The sequence below is a fragment of the Falco naumanni genome, chromosome 14 (assembly GCF_017639655.2).
Source record: "Falco naumanni isolate bFalNau1 chromosome 14, bFalNau1.pat, whole genome shotgun sequence".
Lineage (NCBI taxonomy): Eukaryota > Metazoa > Chordata > Aves > Falconiformes > Falconidae > Falco > Falco naumanni.
This window is the reverse complement of record NC_054067.1, coordinates 23,386,640-23,405,097: the sequence shown is the minus strand read 5'-3', so window position 1 is coordinate 23,405,097 and position 18,458 is coordinate 23,386,640. Positions and strand designations below refer to the sequence as shown.

The 18,458-nt window shown below is 51.6% G+C and overlaps 1 protein-coding gene and 1 long non-coding RNA gene across 2 annotated transcripts in view; one reads left to right on the top strand and one right to left on the bottom strand.

Annotated features, from left to right (window-relative positions):
• AR (androgen receptor) overlaps nucleotides 1-11,994 on the top strand; it is a 60,203-nt gene extending 48,209 nt beyond the window's left edge. The window contains exons 5-8 of the mRNA XM_040614752.1: nucleotides 2,546-2,690; nucleotides 3,529-3,659; nucleotides 4,187-4,344; nucleotides 5,340-11,994. Coding sequence (XP_040470686.1) covers nucleotides 2,546-2,690; nucleotides 3,529-3,659; nucleotides 4,187-4,344; nucleotides 5,340-5,495 — 590 coding nt within the window. The 3' untranslated portion in view covers nucleotides 5,496-11,994. The remainder of the gene's footprint in view (nucleotides 1-2,545; nucleotides 2,691-3,528; nucleotides 3,660-4,186; nucleotides 4,345-5,339) is intronic.
• LOC121097611 lies at nucleotides 11,370-14,827 on the bottom strand. The gene is made up of 3 exons (XR_005831015.1): nucleotides 13,648-14,827; nucleotides 13,014-13,093; nucleotides 11,370-11,474 (listed from the first exon to the last, which is right to left on the bottom strand). It is a non-coding gene; the product is annotated as an uncharacterized LOC121097611 (long non-coding RNA).
• Nucleotides 14,828-18,458: the final 3,631 nt, after the last annotated feature.

The following is an 18,458-nucleotide window of genomic DNA, read 5'->3' as shown; positions in this document are numbered from 1 at the left end:
ACTGATAAAGCTTGTGCAAGTATTTTTTCTTTTAGTGAACATAATTACAAGGTAATGAACAACTGCAGCAAAGTCCCTCTTGCAGCAGAGATTGGGAGACACAGATCTTTCCCCAGACTGCTGGACAGCTGACCCTGGCTGTGCCGGGCTGGCAGCCCTGGGTGGGTGCTCAGAGGCTTCGGGGCTGGGGGCACGGGCACGGGCAGCGCTTGGAGCATCACTGCAGGCGGGTGAGATGGGGAGGTGCTGCCAGGGACGCTGCTGGCGGCGCTGGCGTTTCCAGCGGCTTTGGCCTGTTGATGCTGAACCCAGCAAAAGAGGGAGGGACCGTTTGTGTGGTGAATTAGGGTTAAATTTCACAGTTTGCTGTTCACTGGTATGTTTTCCATCTCCAAGTCACTTACAGAGTACAGGGTTCCTCTTCGGTGTGGGGATTTTACGGGCCTTGCTCCCAGAATGGAGGCATGAGGGAAGCCAAATGTCAGAGACCTCTGGTTTGCCCTCTTCCTCCCCCACCTCATCCTCCCCATCACGCCTTGGCTCACAGTTCATGTCTGGCCCTACAGCACCTCTTGGGCCCAGCTTCTCATTGGGAAGTTTCTGCACCTTTTCTGAAGACAGAGCACTGACTGTCATAGATACATTTGCATTCACAGGGTTTTCTTGCCTGCGTGGTTAAGAGCATCTTTCCTGGGAAGCTGCTCCGCCCTAGCAGTGGGTGTGTGTACTCGCCTCCCTGTGCCAGGGCTGCACTGAACCTTTTCCAGAGCTTCCTTCAAACTATGGAAGGAGTTTTGGCCATCAGTCTTCAGTTTGATTTGCTCTTTCCTTATCACTCTGTTTTTTAGTAGAGCATTGTCTGCTAATTCCCTCAGAGGACAAGATACATTTTTCTAAATAGAAAGGTTTTTTGTGGTGTGCAGTACTGTAATTAAATATGAAAATCTTAGACATGTCCTAGAGATGAGTATGGCTGATCGTATGAAGTCCTTGAGGTGCCCAGGTGCCTGGTTTGTGCTCGTGCGCTGTTCGGGGGTCCCGCTCTGGCTGCCAGAAGGTGGGTGTCCAGCCAGCGGTTGGGGTTTGGTGGGGCACTGCTCGTGTGCAGGCTTCAGTTCTTTGATCCAGTGACATGCAGGCTGAAAAAGGAGAATGTACAGATGTGCAGCAGGTTCAGTCAGCAATAAAACACCGTTTGTGCTCATTTGCAGTTGACAGCTTCCCAAGCAAAAGACAGATGCTTGCCTCAATGAGTTGTAATAATGCATAACTGCAGATGTTAGAATTGCTCTAATATTTGATTGAAGTAACATATGATTTTCTTGAAACCAGATTACATTTGACTACTTAACAAGTATCTGGAAAAACATACTGTGTTGGAGGTGATGTTCATGCATGTGTTGTAAACATGCCTGGGATTTGACTGTGAACCACCATCTGAGAATACTAATTTGAATTTAGTTGATACTTTGTTTAGCTTGAGATTCGGCAGAGGCTTTCATATTCATTTTCATAGTCGTTGGGTGAATAAATACGTTGTGTGTTTGACAGAGAAACTAGAGCAGCCTGTGAACCATGCTATGAGGCGTCGGGGTTACTTGCTGGCTCTGAGCGTTATATGTTAAAATCCATTTACTTAAACTGGGTGAAGTCCTAACGGGTTGAAAATAATGGAAGTTTTTTGGCTTATGTCCTTGGGTGCCAGAATTGCACCAAAGGAGGTAATTGGTTTGGTGAGGGCTTGTTTCTGCCTCGGTGCCTGGAGAAGGCGAGCTGGTCCCTTTGTAAGTGCTGGGGCTCCGGCTGCGCTTCAGCTGGGCAGCGCAGAGCAGAGCGAGCGGAGCCACCTCGACTCCGGGGGTCACTTACCTGTGACATTACTGTTGCGGACGGTGGCTGTGAGTGGTTCACAGTGGAGGCTTCGGGGTGATGCACTGGCTGCAGAGCAGATGCAGGGTGGGTCTCGGCATCTAACTAGTGCCAGAAATGAGGGCGGTGGCAGGGTGAGCCTGGTGCTGGGGAGTGGGACCTGCTCATCGCCTCCGTTTGAATGGATGTGCTCAGGCACCGTAGGAGCTCACTGTCCCACCCTGCTGTGCCTTTTTTGTCCAATCTGTTGCAGAATGATGCTTGTTCACCTCACGGGGTCTTGCAAAGCCTTCAAATACAATTTATGAAGATCTTTGAGACTCTTAGGGGGAAGACATCATTTATTACTGCTTGTCATTGCCTTCCTTTAAAATGGTTTTCTTCTTGTGTTTGTCACCTGGTCCTTATCCCCTCCTTGTGTCTGGGGATCCCCTTTCTCCCCTCCCAGTTGCAGTTTTGTGCTTCAGCTGTTTCTGATGGCCCAGCAGGGTGTGAACCCCTGGCTGCTGGCATCCCAGCTGCGTGCCTGCATCCTGGGGTGAGCTGAGGTTGGGCTGTGGACCACTGTGTCCTAACAGGAGCGTGGCAGGAGAGCTGGAGTCTGCATGAAAACAGTCCTGGTAACTGCAGGAACCCAGTATTAATTTGTAACATCCCTCTCTCATTTTTTCAATAGGATTTCGCAACCTGCATGTGGATGACCAGATGTCAATAATACAGTACTCTTGGATGGGCCTTATGGTTTTTGCTATGGGTTGGAGATCTTTCACCAATGTCAATTCCAGGATGCTTTACTTCGCTCCAGATTTGGTCTTCAATGAGTAAGTGCAAAATAACAAGAACCTAATATTGTGCTTTTTCTGGGTCAGACTGTGAGAAATGAGAACAGACAAGGAATTCGCTTGCATCATGAAATGGACAGCTTGAGTCATCGTGCTTTCAGAGCTGACCAACAAAACATTGGAGGGCCGGGCCCTGCTTTTCCTCTCTTAATTGCTCTGTGGTGATCTCCGGGAGCAGTAGGGACAGATGCAATGTCTCTCCTGGTCCTTCTTCTCTTTCCCTCAGCCTTGCCTTGGGTTTGACTTCCATCAGGGCACCAGCAGATGCTGGCTGTGAAGGGCTGGTCTGTACAGACCTGCCTTTTTCTAAGGGAGAGTTCCCGTTTTCAGCTTGGTTGGTCAGCTGGAGTGAGCAAAACCAGAAACTTTTATTGTAGGTTCCTGGTGGGTTCTCACTGATACACCATCAGCTTAGTGTTGGGGAGGGTCTGTTGATGCTGAGGTAGAAGAGCTTAAAAGCAAATAACTGAGCACAGCAGCAGGCAAAACCCAACCTCCTCTCCGAGCTCATGTTGTGCCCGTCATGGATAGCTACACGTGGTGAACCATTGCAGTTGTTTTCCAGGAAGGCAGAGGGTCAAACGAACCCTGCAGATCCCGGGTAGTCATCCCTTTCCAGATGAGAAGGGTTACACACGGGCATTTTGGAGAACATTCCCCTCCTGCATGCGGGCCTGTTGCTGCCAGCGTCCCCCGAGACAGAGCTGGGGTTGTGGGCGCAGGGCTGTGCCCGGCTGGTTGGGCAGCGTGTCCTCCCACACGCGCCGCGGGCAGCACTTTGGCGTCGGTGCCGTGCTCACGCGTCATGCCCTGGCAGGTACCGGATGCACAAATCCCGCATGTACAGCCAGTGTGTCAGGATGCGGCACCTCTCTCAGGAGTTCGGGTGGCTTCAGATCACACCCCAGGAGTTTCTCTGTATGAAGGCTCTACTCTTCTTCAGCATCAGTAAGTACTCACACCCTTTCCTCAACAGCTCTCCTATTGCTGTATCGCCCTAGAGATGTCTGGTGCTTTCCCTGGGCGTGTGCATGTAGTACCCAAGGGATGGTCTCCTCTCTGCTTCAACCTGAGCTGCACAGAGGCAACGAGCTGCCAAGCACAAGGGTATCCCCACCCAGCCCCCCTGCAGCTAGCCCACCCCACCTCTGCACAGGGCAGCGTTTCTCCCGTGCAGCTCTCGCAGGAGGTTGCTCCCAGCCTAGCTGCTGTCCTCATGGGGACCTCCGAGCATCAGCTGCTGAGCAGGACAATACCGCTGCAGTTTGTTACATCAGCACTCTTTTTTTAACGAGTGCTAAACGAGGATCCTGGGGTTAGCAGGAGTCCAACAAGCCAGTCAGAGTGAGGGCTGTTGCAGAAGCAGACCTTTCCTCTTAGGTCTGCATTGACCTCTTCTTCAGCCTTCCTCTTGCTTTTTTATTCTCTGCGCTCTCTGGGCTACTCCTACTGTTTCCTTCTCATCTTCCATCCAGTTCCAGTGGATGGTCTGAAGAACCAGAAGCTCTTTGATGAACTTCGAATGAATTACATTAAGGAACTCGACCGTATCATCGCTTGCAAGAGGAAGAACCCTACCTCCTGCTCTCGGCGATTTTACCAGCTCACCAAGGTCCTGGACTCCGTGCATCCTGTAAGAAAGGACAATGAAATGTCTTATTTATACACATATGAAATGATATAAGAAACTTTTTACAGTGAGAATGAACGTTCACTGGAACAACCTCCCCAGGGTCGTGGTAGTCCCCATCTCTGGAGGTTTTCCAGATATGATTGGACACGGCGCTAGGTGGCCTCGTTCAGGCTTCCTTTGCCAGGGAAGGTTGGACCGGGTGGCCTTTTGGGGTCCCTTCCAACCTGGGCTGTCTGATGATTCTGTGATTCTTTGTGCTTTGTTTTTTTAACTCTTGGCACACCTTTGCAGGGACAGTGTTACAATGTGCTCCCAGAATAAGTGAAAGAGAAAAGACTCTGCTGGGGGAGTGCAAATTATCTGTGTCTGTTGCTCCCTGCATTGACCACTCATGCTTGGGTTTATGGGCTTCCTTTAGCAATGAAAAGCTCTTTGTAGATGATATTCTTCCATCATCAGCCTAGCAGGACCGCTCAAAATCTCAGTTCCCCCAGTGAATCTTCTCCGATGACAGCAGTCAAGACAAGTTCTCTATTTGTGACTTAAAGTTGTCCTGGTGAAACGTGAGCTAGACCATTCCTCTTGCCTGGGGCTCAGCTCCATGCCCATACAGTTATGTGTCTACAATCAAAAAGTAATTCTTTGTAAGTGAAGTCAGCAGCATCTGTGCACAGTAAGATGTGTTTCTGTAGGAGTAAGAAAGTGCTTTTTTCGTACATCCCCATTTTTGTGGGACTCAGTAATGTCTGAGTGCAAAGGACCATGGCAAAAGACGCTATGTGCTCCCAGGCTGGGCAGTTCCTTTGCTCACCCTCGGGATGCAGACCCCCCATCTGATAACTGCTAGCACAGCAGGGATGGCCAGAGAGCAGAGCAGATCCCAGTGCAGCAGGGTCCAGCCCTGACCTGCTGTGCCTGCTAACATCTGCTCGGTATCTTCCCAGAGAAATTGCTGACCAAGGACTTCTGTGTAACAAACTTCCTTCCTTTCCCAGATTGCCAAGGATCTGCATCAGTTTACATTTGACCTTTTAATTAAGGCACATATGGTGAGCGTGGACTACCCTGAAATGATGGCCGAGATCATCTCTGTGCAGGTTCCCAAGATCCTGTCTGGAAAAGTGAAGCCTATCTACTTCCACGCACAGTGATCTGCTGGAGGGACCTCCCAGTCCTGCCGCCCCCATGCCAGCTGTCTCCTGCCCACTGTTTCTGCACTTCTGTACTGCAGTGCCTTGGGGAATCCCCTACACAGAGGTGATGTGCCAAGAAGATGGACAGTAACAAGCGACTACCTGCTGGGATTCCTGAGATTTCTATTTTTCCTGAGGTACCTCTGAACTGAGCTGCCTGCTGTGGCTCCTGCCTGGATCTGGCTGGCTGTGCTGGGACAGGGGACTGTGGCACGGCGGCAGCAGCACCATGTCTACACTTTCTCATTTGTGTGTTTTCCACAGTGACTTTTAGTGGCCTGGGGCAATGGGAGATTGGGAGAAATGCCAGCAGTTGTTGGGTTTGGAGATTTTTTTAAGAGAAGCAGATCGAACCTGTAAGTTTGGGTGTGGCTTACTTCACTAGCCTCCTTCATGACTTTGTTTGCATTTATGGTGCTGGGAAGCAGATGGGCTAAAATATTGCAGTAGAGAAACAGAGAAGATCTGGGGGGATGAGATGAATTGGCAGAGCCTGATGAATTCCCAGGACTGCTGCAGGGTCAGAAGGGTGCCGTGCGCGCTGGCTCGCTGCGGACAGCACGCGGCTGTCATCTGTGGCACCACAGACCCGCCTGCCCAGCAGCATGGGTGAGTGTTCATACCAGCTGATGGGGTGGTTAGGGGGTGTCAGCAAAAGGGCTGGAGAGGATGACCCTCGGAAATCCCCAGAGATGGTGGATGGCTGCTGTTTTCCACCGGGGATGTTTTTCCTACGAATGGTCAAGCTGGATCTCGGTCTGCCCCACAGCCACCTGGGTGCTCAGCGATCACATTCCCATCCCGCAAGTGCCTGATGTCCTCAGACCACACGCTCTCCCCTCCTCCTGTGAAACCCCCTGCCCAGCCCCTCACCAGCTCTGCAGACCCTGGGTTTCCAGCTACACTACTTATTTTCCGTTTTTCCGAACTCTTCTTTCCAATGCCAGCAGACGAGCATCCCAGGAGCGAAGCAGTGGGGCTGGGCTCTGTGGGACCTGCAAGGCCACAGGACACCTGCGGTTAATCCTGTCCTTCGGGAGGTGGCTGTAGTAGCTGGCCGGTGCTGCCATGGCGCTTTGGGGGGCTGTAGGGGCAATGCCGAAGAGACCTTCTGCCCTTCTGAGCAGTGTATATGCTCCTGCTAATTGCTGTGGTTGATTAAAGCCCAGGGGGACACTGTCCCCCGTGCACCAGCCCGTATGTGCCATCCCAGGCGCACCATCCCATGTGTGCCATCCTGTGTGCATCGTCCCACACGTGCCACCTGTCCCCAGCAGCTCTATGTGACGCGATGGTGGCCAAGGCTGCAGCTCTGCCGTGAGGACGGATAAATGTGCCCTGGATAACAGGGGCACTCGGCCCACAGCCGGCAGACAGCAAAGGGTGATCGGTCTGCAGCTGCTGGTGGCTCCCAGAAGCCAGGGACATCTGAGAGAAGCAGCTTGGTTTGTCAGGCGTAAGCGCACCTACGCCCGTATTTAGATTTCCTTGGTGGGTTCTGCTTCTCACAAAGTGGCCGAGCCTGCATTCCCTGTGGTGTTCGGGTTCCCCCCCTCCCGCACAGCTGTGAGTCCCCCAAAACTGCCCAGTCAGGCCTGGCCGGGGGTGTCGGCAAGTGCAGCACGTACAGGCTCTGGCCGGGGTAATGCTTCCCATCGTGGGCTGCGATGCGGTCTGGCTTTACCGACACAGACATCTACAAGGGTTCCTCGTGCTGGCACAGGCAAAGAGTAAACCCTTGCCTTGCTGCACAGGGTTCGTTGGCAGGCGGTGGTTTTGCTGTTGTGGTACAGAGTGGAGCTTGTGGCAGAGCTGCACCGGCAGCACTTTGGCCCTCCGGCACAGAGACACCACAGGCAAAAGCAAATGCTGGAGTCTGGAGAGATGAACTTAATCAGACACGTGCATCACATCGCGCTGTGATCCCCATGTGTAATACCAGCTGCTTGTGTTTTTCAGATGTCCTTAAAAGTAAGGGAATGAGGTTTAGGCCAATTGATCGCCATGTACGCGTTGTGCAGAAAACAGTGCTAATGCTGCTGCTGCTTGCACCATTCACAAGCTGAGCATCACCGTCGGCTCTTCAGGCAAATGCCCTCACGGTACCTCTGGGTTCTTTGCAAATGCTCAGTAAAGCAAACAATTTTTCTGATACTTTTCAATCATGCAGTGGGATTTTCATTAAGGGAAGGGGCAGGGATAAAACCCAAAACTATTGAAGAGGAGGATTTTTCTTTACAGTTGTTTGTAATGGGTCTTCTTCCCTTGCTAGATATGGCACTGATCATGCTCTTCCTCCTGAAATCCCTTCATGTAGGTGGCAACAGAATCCATAGATAACCTTCCTGAATGCCAGCCAGCAGGGTGGTTTTCTCAGTAGCTTTTCTATTTCAGAGGGCTGCAAGCATTTTAGATGTTGCTATGATCTACCAATATTTGCAAATGAACCAGTAAAAGTACCCTGGTCATGCATTCCTCTCTTGAACATTTTCTGACTATTAGCCGAAGAGTACAGTGAACAGCCGGGTGGGCAATGCCCTGGTTGCTGTCATCAGCAGGAGGATGTTTATGAGCAATCTGAATGGCTCCTTTGGAGAGCTTTGTATTTTGCACAAGCTTATGTTGGTAGAGTTTTCATTAGTAAATGAGAGTGGAGGTATCCTGCTGGGTACTTTTCTGCTGGTAGATTGGGAAGAAATCAAACTTAAAAGGGATTTGCATACACTGATTTGCTGGTGGAAGCACAGTGTGAATGAAAGATGGTTGAGAAGGGGATACCACTGTGTATCACCTGCCAGATGCATGCGGCTCAGGTGTGGGCAGCCTCTCCGGCCAGGTGAGCCTTTGGGAGGGAGCAGGAGCTCACGTGAAGTACCCCGTGCCGGTGGGCAGGGGAGCGGGGGGGCTGCCCTCCTCCACCAGTACCCCAGACCTCCTCTGCGCTCCAGTGGGGCACTGGAGTTATGTTCTCTGTCTCTTCAGCATCAGAGTAAACATCTGCAACTTTTTTTTATTCAAAAATTGAATTTTTGTGATACTACTAGAGGGGTGAGTGGAGATTGTGGGGAACCAGAATCAGTAGCACCTGTATGTGTATTTGCAGGGGGGGGGTGGGCAGTTAACACTGTTTCCTTGATTATTTTCATGGGCTGCTGCAAGAACCGGGGAAAAAAGAGGCTTAAGAAATACCAAAGTCCACATCCTGCCGTATATCTTTGCACTTTGTGTTTTCTTCTGCATTTTCTTGTCTGCTTTTGCTTTAAAAAAGTGGAGAATTTCACCATCTTCATGATCATGTAGAAGCTGTCCCTGTGGCTCATATCCCTCAGGACCTCTGAGCCTAGGCAAAGGGACCCCTGTGGCATTGCTGGGTGGGGGGGACCCCCGTGGCATTGCTAGCAAGCGCAGCCAGGAAGCAGACCATGTCCGACTCCCCTTGGCTTTCACTGGCTCTGCTCCAGATTACCCGGGCAGCGTGGGGGCTTCTGTGCTGGCTCGCTCTGGGTCACGGCTCAGGCCGTCGGCTCCCACTGAAGGCCGCAGGTGGAAGATAAGGAATACGCAGATTGGTGTCAGCATGGGAGCAGCATGGAAGGGTACGTCACGAGATAAGGGGTGTGAGGTGAGGTTGCCTTTAGTTAGTGCAGGAGAAACTCTTTCTCCATCCTGTGTAATGCCAGAAGTGAGCCAGGGGATGCAGTGCGGCTGCACACCTGGGCAGGCAGCGTTCCTGGACCGGTGACCACAGACCTTCACCCAGCAGTGCCCTGCCAGCACCATCTGCAGCCAGCAGGGAGCAAGAGGAAGAGCTAGAGCAGCGGCTCTCTGCTCAGAGAGGGGTTGTGAATGTTTCTGGAGAGCCTGGCAGCATCTGAACGCTGCTTCCGTAGAAGTCAAAAGGCCCTTTGTGTTGGAGGTGCGAAGGAGGTAAGCCACGAGCCTCGCACAGCGTGCCCGGCAAGGTAAACGGCGAGTGAGTCACCCTGCGGCGGGAAGGCGGGACCCCTCCGCCGCCTTTTGCACTTGTTGCTCTGGCCTGTGCGGTGCCGACGGGGTCATTGCCATGGTCCGTAGGGATGCTGAGGTGGTACCCGAGGTGTGGCTGCCTCCCAGAGAGCTGGCCTCCCTTGCGGAGTCACCTGCCGGCACAGGCTGCCTCCGCGGCTTCCTGCTATGTGCAGCTGTTGCTCCACTTACTGATCTCTCCCTACGTATTTCAGTGACATAATATATGTTAAACATATATATTTATAAAAAAAAAAAAAAAAAAGGCATGCCCCATTTTATATTGCTGACGGTATCTATTTAATGTAATGCTCTAAGAGAGTTTCTTTTCTGATGGCACAGTGATTGCAACTATTCTTCAGGAGATGAGTCAGTATGTGCCAATATTAACGGAAGTTTTAATTTAATAATTTGTGGTGGTTAGGTACTGCCCACTTTCCAATGGTCCAGCCATTCATCGCATGAATGGAGCATGCGCTGGCATAGTCTGGTGTCAGTATCTGCCAGTCCAGCTTTCTTGTAGCTGATTCTGGTTAGACGGGGATGGTATTTGCACTTGGGAGACAATGGAGTGTCTTTTATTTCTGCCCTCTTTGGCTGCACAAAGTGTCCTTGCACTTTTGGGCAGAATCCTGGAATTACAGAGAGAAACCAGCTACCAAACTGTTTCAGAGTAGACTTTCAACAACCGGCTGAGTCGCGCTGTGTACTGTCACATCCTGGTGCCCGCCATGGAATGGCAGGTGCCCCGCACACCAGCAGCTGTGCGAGATGCCAGGGGACTGGTGCCACACAGCTGGGGCCACATGGGTAGCCCTGGGCCAGTGACTGGCTGCTGGCTTCTGGGCATAGCGGGGCAGCCCAGCTGCAGAGGGTGCTCCAGCCTGGCTGCAGTGGGACGTGTGGGGCTGGGGGAGCCGGTGCAGCCTGCCTGCACCCACCTATGCTCGCTCAGCTGCCCGCAGCAGCATGGAGGGGCTTCTGCTCATTCCCCTTTAAAACAGCAGGGGAGCCTGCACTTGTGATTCAAAAAGTAAATATCTGCACCACATGTAAAGCCACAGCAAATTTATGATAAGCTGCTCTCTGTGCCAGGTATTTTGTGTTCTGTGGCAATTTTATGCTGGTTTTATTTGTTAACATGTCTCTGTAATAAAAAGAGTTCTTTATATCGATATATTTTATTTTCTTGTAATAAGCCAAAAAGCTCATTGCTGGTGCCTTTTTGCCTGGGGAGTACTCCAGCCCACAGCTATAGTCATGGAAGTAGCAAAGCAACATAATGTCTCTGCAATTGCTCGTTTCACCATAGCTAAGTCCCAAAGCAAACACTGCAGCGTTGCCAAAAGAAAAAGAACAAGTTGTCTGCAGAATGGGCAAAAAGACCTTCAGGTACAGTAACGTGGTGATGTCCCTAGGCCTGGTCCCAAGGTGAGGGCTAAGCTTCCAGCTACCTGCATGTGACAGAAAAAGCCTTGTCCTGCCTCGGTGGGACTTCACTGCTGTCTTGCAAACCTTTATCCTATGCAAGATGTGCAGTGAGGTCAAAGCATACACGTATCGTTTTATTACAGTTGCAATTCTATTACGGTTGCAATGCTGTAGTTTGTTTCAGTCACCTTTAAGAAATGGCAGTGTCACCCATGTTAACACCTGAGGCCAGATTCTGTTTCTAGAGAAGGATGTTAGTTGGATTGTTGCCACTGCTGGGGTTTGGGTTGAGTTTTTTTTTTAATGGGAACTGGATACATTGAATGAGGAGAATAGAGACCTACAATATTATGTCATCAAAACTGGAGAGCAGTAACATCTGCCGCCTTGGCCAGCGAGATGCGGTGGAGGATGCCCAGGAGATGACCGTGACTCAGAAGTCACCATACAGATCTGAAGGACGTTTATTTTCGTAACCAAAAAGAGGAGCCCGTCTGGCATCTAGGAGAAAGACAAAACCAGTTACATTATGCTAGGGGAAATTAAAATACTCACTTTTGGACTGTTTCAGTCTGTACTTGGGTCCCATGCAAGCCCTCAGCCTGTGCTGTGTCACAGGGCAGACCTTGACGCTTGGTGTTCAGCTCTTTTTGCAATCCTAAAATCTGTTGTTCTAAGTATATTAAAGGCAGAATCTTGTTTGTTGGAACACGGCTCTGTGTGTGTGTATTTGGCTTTTGTTTCAGTTATGTGCATGAAAAATGTTATCTGGTGTGATGAATATTAGCTCTTGAAGATGCCAGGAATAAGTGGGTCATTTTTCAGTGGACAAGGCTGTGTGGGGTCATTCATAGGCTATTTTTCAGTCAGATATTGCTGTTAATCACATCTGAACTGTTAATTCATTGGCACATCAATTGACTGATCTTTTCATGTATGCCTCTTTGGGTCTTTTAAATTGAATTTCATTTGATTAATGTATTTCTCAAAGCAAGGAGCTAATAAAGGCCAGTGTCCTCCTCCTCTTGTTGTTGTTCTGAGTATCTTTGTGAGCAGTTGTAAATCCATTCTGCTGGAACTTCTTTATAAAATTGACCTATGCTCTCCAGGTAATAAAAAAAGACTGTTTATCAGCCCACTTTTTAGTTCAAGGCACAGATGTGAATACTGCACAGGGTCAAGATTTTATTCACTGTGAGAGAAACAAAAAAGCTTGGAAAAAAAGATAATACTCATCAGTCCACAAATAGCTGGCAATGTCTAGTGTATAATTGCACAGCAGCTGTACATGTACCAGTACCCTGCGAGCTGAAAGCACAGGATACTTACCAATACAAAAAGCCTTGCCCATGTGGAATAGTGTCATGTTCTGTCATCTGCAGAGAATCTTGTCCTGTCCCTCTATTTGAGTCACAGTTAAAAACGTGTTATTTTCAAAATTCACTCTTGGTCACTGAGAAATCCACCACCCTTCATGGGCTGTGGTGTGGTCTCAGACACCTGCCAGCCTCTTAGCCCCAGTGTCACCTGTCAAATTTTACTTAGCCACCAATGTCCCTAGGGACATCCTGGAGCTGCTGGTCCAACACAACATGGGGTGACAGACCCAGTCCTTCATGTGGCTGTGCAGCTCCCGGTCTTACACTGCCCTCGGGCCTCTTAAACAGGCTGCAGCCCTGCGGCTCACGCAGCTCTTACCTGCACGGGAGTGGTACAGGAATCCGTCTGTGTGTCTGCGGGGGGCTGGGGCTGCCCAAAAGGGCAAATCCATTTCATCTGAATGAGTTTTGCTGTTACGCTCCAGCCACTTCTGCTGCACATTGTGCATCCATCCACCACAACGTTCACTGTGACTTACAAATTACAGACACCCCTGCCCCTCTCTAGCAGCACACGAACCCAGTGCCAGCCGGGCGCTGCTGCCATGCTGGAGCGGTGCTGGTGCTCGTGCAGAGCTGCCTTGGAGTGCTCCAGAGCGGCCCTTGGAAAAGCCTCTGCTCTCCAGCTGAGCAGCACCAAGGTCAACAAAAGTCCACTTACCGTGGGAAAGAAGAAGGTGATCATGATGTGCAAGTCCAGGACAGGTTCGGCCAACATCTTACTTCGTATGTCCTTGCTCTCTGCCAAAAGCCAAGAGCACCTGGGTAAGACACGACCGGTGCATGCCTGGCAAGGACAGCTTCTGATAAGAACAACCATCTAATTAGTCGGCTCTCTGCCTCTGCTCTGAATTCAGAGCACAAGGTCTCCAGATTAAAGCTGCCAGTGTCACTTTGGTCTCTTTTGGGAAGCCCTTGTCCTTGCTCACAGACATACAAAACAAGGGCTCCAGGGCTCATTTGCCCCCTAACCGGGTCACAGAGCTGCCTGTGCCACGCCGCGCCGATTGCTGCCCCGTCGGCTCCGGTGGGCATTCACCATTCCCCAGGCAGAGGAGGAAGGCTGGGCCAGGGAGATGGGGTGGTGCAGGCGTGGGAGGGTGAGCGGAGAGCCCAGGGAACCAGGGCAGGCACTGCCTTGGCAGGGGATGTCTCAGGGTCACACAGAACCATTTAGGTTGGAAAAGACCTTTAAGATCAGACATGTTTCTACACAAACAGGTAGACACACAAGAACTTCTATGAAATCTCATGAACATGATGCAAAACCAGACACTCTTCCCCTCCTTGCTTACCACGGCACAGCCCCGTTCCCATCGGGCTGGCAGGGAGGTATGTGGCCAGTTGCACTGTCCTTGGCAAAGGTCTTGCCCTGGAGCAGAAACCCACCAACTTGAATTTCAAGAACGCAACACTTCCCAGCAGGGAGGAGGACTTGCTGGGAGGTCTGAGGGCTGCAGATCTCTACTTGACACTGCCAGCTACATTTTTCTGTAGGTCTCTGTAGATTCCTGGCCCTAACCCTCCTGGCCCAGCGAGCAAACAGCCCCTGTCCCAGGCAGGCTGCTGGGTGCCCCTTCTGGACTTCCGTGATAACAAATGCAGTTTGGGACCTTTCCCTGGAAGGCTCCATCAGCCAAGTGAGCGGGGCAGCTCGGGGACATGGCAGCACATGGGGTGCAGCAGGCTGTGCCTGGCAGGGGGCCTGCTGGCTGCATGATGAGCTCAAACAGCAAAAACCAAGTGAGGAATCAATTTTTTTTTTCTTTTTGGTTTTTTCCTCCTGACAACATCCTATGTCAAGCAGCCCTAAAATGGCTCCATGCTTTAAAGCAGTTTGCTTGCCTCTGTCCTTAGACTAGCCAGTGGGAAATTTTTAAAACAGAAAAATTGTTCCATTTCCTAAGACAATAATGAGCTGCTTTAAAGACAGATTTTGGCAGTGGTTTACCTCTCCAGGGGCCCCGGGAGCGCTGCGCGCTGACTTAGCTGCACCAGCTAACCCTTTCCCTGTATGCCTTCCAGCTGTGTCGGGGTCTGGGCTGCACTGGAATGGGCCGGCCGAGGGGGATGCTCTGCACCACACTATTTCAGGAGATGTGGATGGACCTCAGCCAGCAGCACAGCCCAACCCCCTTCCAGCGGTGGGGACAACCCCGTGCACTGCTTGGGCAGCATCCCCATAGGAGACCTGCCTACTGCCAAAGTGCCATGTCAGCGAGGGCTCCCTGCTCCTCCTCCAGATGCGGCCATGGTCTCCTGTCCCCGATGGCCCCCTGTCCCTGTTGGCCTGGGCAGCTCCTCTATCCCCCTCACCAAGCCAGGCTCAGTCAGCCCTGCAGCGGGCAAGCAATGTGGGTGCTGAGCCATGCTGGCAGGCAGCCTGGTGCCTGTGCACGCAGCCTGGGCCACACACGTGTCCTGCCTCTGCATTGCACTGCGGGTTCAGAATCTGGTCCTCCAACTGCCCGGTGACCGACAGAAGCCACCAGGACACAGCTTTCCATGGGTCCCAAACTGCCTGAGGACTATTTAAACAAAGCAATTACAGACAGTGGCCCAAGACTGCCCGGTGGCAAGGGACCCCCAGCTGTCAGGAGCCCAGTGGGATGGCATGCCCGAGGCCACAGGGCCTGGCAATGAGCAAATTAATTGCTTACTATGAAGTCCTTTAAATCTAATTTCGTTTCACCAATTTGCATAACAAGTTTTTGCAGCTCCCTTCAGGACAGACTAATTAAAACTCCAGGCTTCACCTGGAGCCCATGCTCGCTGTCCCCATGCTGGTACCCGCAGCCCCAGGGCAGCCCCCGGCGAAGGTGGCGATGGGCTCTTGCCCAGCACAGCAGTTTGCCAGCCCAGGTCCCTGTGGGAGCACTGCTAAGGGGTTTAACGTGCAGGTTTTAACGGGAGAGCAGCTGACAGCTGGCAGGGGAGCGGGAGTGCAGCAGTAACAGCTGTCCATGCCAAGCCTTTGGTGGTGCTTCGGGGGTTTTTTTTCACCATGTGCATACACACCAGTGTCACACCAAAATCATCCTTACCATCAGGAAAAGCGTAGCAATGCATAACAAGGCTGGCAGCACGTATCATCAGCACGCGTTGCTGAGCTGGGGCAAAGTCATCAAGTTTGCCCATGTAGCCATCCCTCTGACACGGAGATATGTCACATGCCTCATCCAGTTGCAGCAGCCTCCAGGCTGGCTGCTCTGGGGGGGACGCCTGTCCCCCAGCCCCCAGCCCCACCTTTGTACCTGCCCTTTCTGCAGGGCAGCTCCTGACTGCCCCTGCAGCTCACCCATCCCTGCTCGGGGGGCAGCAGGGAAGGAGCAGGGGATGCTTACATGTGATGTTACGCCTCAGGAGATCCCTGCTGCAGCACCCATACGTGATGCACTGGGTGAGGAGCATCCAGTGCAGAGAAGGCGTTGCTGCTTCACTGGAGGGATGCTAGAGCCACCAGAACCTTGGATGTTCAGCGATGGGGGTTGCCTGTTTCTTGCCACTGCTGAAGTTTGCGTCTTGGCACATTTGGCACCTCCTGCCTCGCGCCTGACGAGCCAGCAGCAGCGTGCACAGCTGGGAGAGGCGCCGGGAGCTGCTCTGCCCTCTGCCCGCGCCGGGCTCCGGCAGCTTGTGCAGCAGCCGCAGACCTCAGCGGGGTCATGGCGACTCATGTGCTCTTGACATGAGGAATGGAACATCAGCCAGCTCTGGGGTTTGCTCCTTACCCAAAATTGCTGCCACCTCCCACCACCACCGGTGGGTAGACGCCAAGGAGTGGGTGAGCAGGGCCCTGTGTGCCCCATGCCCTGTCCCTGCTGGAGCAGAGCGACCGCAGGGGCACAGTGCCGTGGCACAGAGCCGGCCAAGCCCACGGCTCCAGGGAGGAGGCAGGGTGCGCAGGATGCAGAGCCAAGGGTGACGGACCTGCAGCAGGAGGGCCGTCCTGGGGGGTGACACAATGTGGGGATGACGGGAGGTGTTTCTCTAAGCCTCCATGGGAATGGCAACATTTTATGCACAATTTCAAGAATCTTCAGAATTTCTGCCATTTAGGAGCTTTCACAGACTCTGGTAGAGGCTGTGAAAGCACTTCTTTCATCAGCTTCTGAAAACCTAAGGAAAATAAAAAACATAGCAGCTTTTACAGAGTTCAGAGCCTCTCCTGATTTTTAAAGCCAATTGCAGGATTATTTTTTTTGTGAACCCACTCTTGATTTATGGATGTATAGGCTGAGTAATGCTGCTGACAGTTCCCAAGAAAACGTCTAGTGTAGAAAGCTGGTCCTAAATCAGAGCATTCATCTGGTTAATTGTGCAGCAAGTAGGGCCAGAGAGAATTACGGAGCTTAAAACTTAAGACTCTGATCTCGCAAGAAGGCCTGCGTGGGTGGATTCCTGTGCCTTTATGGGTCTGTGCAGCACATAAATTTAAGATGTCAGTGCTCCACTAAGTACATTTCAATTCAAAATTCAACATAGATGTGTCTACTGAAGTGTGCCTTTAACCTCTCCAAATTCTTCCTTTGGAAAACCTTCACTGAGGCCCAACCTCAAGCTTTGAAATGCCTTGTTTTATTATCTTTTCTCTGTATCAAAACCTACAAGGTTTTACTTACACTGGCAAATACTTTTCTTGCTCAGATTAAATAAAAACATCTTCCATAAGAAAGCAAACCACACACCTGTGGGTTGGGATACCAGAACTGACGGGATAGTGCCTCGGTGCTCATTCCAATTTGTAATCACCTAATACAAGGGCTAATGGGAAAACAGTTTCTTTCCCTGAAATGCTATTGTTTTGAAGGCACCCATCCCTGGAAAAATTACAGCCCCGAAAGGACCCATTTCAAAGAAACAAGGCACCCAGGAAAAAAACCAAAAAAAAAGCCCTCAAGCTGCTGCTTCAGCTTGTGCTAGCTGGACATGGCAGCCCTGTGTCCATCCCAGGAGGGGATGCTCCTGGGCACAGGAGCGGGGTGGGACATGCCCCCAGTTGGTGCTTGGCATGGGATGGCATCTGTGGGGCTGTGCCCGCTGCACTGCAACGCTGCAGTTTGTTTTTTCCAGCTTTATCAAGGGTATTCTGATAGTTCAGGGTTTGAAGTATTTTGTGCTTAACGAGCAAGCCCGGAGACCGAGTGACTCTGGGTGAACCATGCAGTCAGATTTTCTGCCAGCCACATGGTACACACGTGGCAGCTGCGGCTGCAGCCCAATCCGTTGGGCGCAGGTTGGTACTGCAGCAGCAGTGAGACCTGGACAAGTTGCTCATGTGGTGATGGAAGGGCAGATGGGGACTGCTCCCAAGCCCTCTACCCCTGCACACTTTATCTAGCTTTTCCCTGCATCCCACACCACTCCCAGCCCCGCTCTTCACCTCCTGCTCCTGGCTGCAGCAGCGCCCTGAGCCTGCAGTCCTGGGAAGCAGTTCATAAAAACTCGCTGTCACCATTTCCCTCCCCAAATTCTTGCTGACAAACCTTCACCCTGTCCTTCAGTACACCAAAGGTAACTTGGCAATAACAGCTCCAAATACTCCTGGGATGAAAATCAGGAGGTTTCTAATCTAGCAAATGCTAGTGCACAACGTCACGATGTCTGAGTTGAGAGACACAGGAAAACAGATGTAAGGAGGGCAAAAAGATGCTGGGTAGATGGAAAAAAGCCGGTGCTGTGTTTCTGTGTTTGCTGTAATCATAAATAAGTAGAAAGGTGTTTGTGCAGAAAGAGGCAGCTGAACAAGAATCAGGCAGTCGAAGTTAAAACCGAGAAAACATGTAAAAACCACATACCACCAAACACGCCTCTGTGCCAGCCCGAACAAGGGGTGTGCGCAAACCCCCGCCCCGCGGTTGCACTGCCTGGCCAGGCGCAGGGAGGGTCGGCAGGAGCCGGTCACAGCAACCCTGCGGTCGCAGTGTCCCCACGGGGCAGGACGCCATCCCCAGCACGGCAGCAGCCACAGCGGGGGAATGCACAGGAACATCTGACCTCAGCAGGACAGCTGCTCCCATCAGAAAAAGTAGAAACCTGGTTTTTGGGACTCCAAAACCAAGCTGGGGATATGGTAGCAGACACCTCTGCATCCCATGGACACACA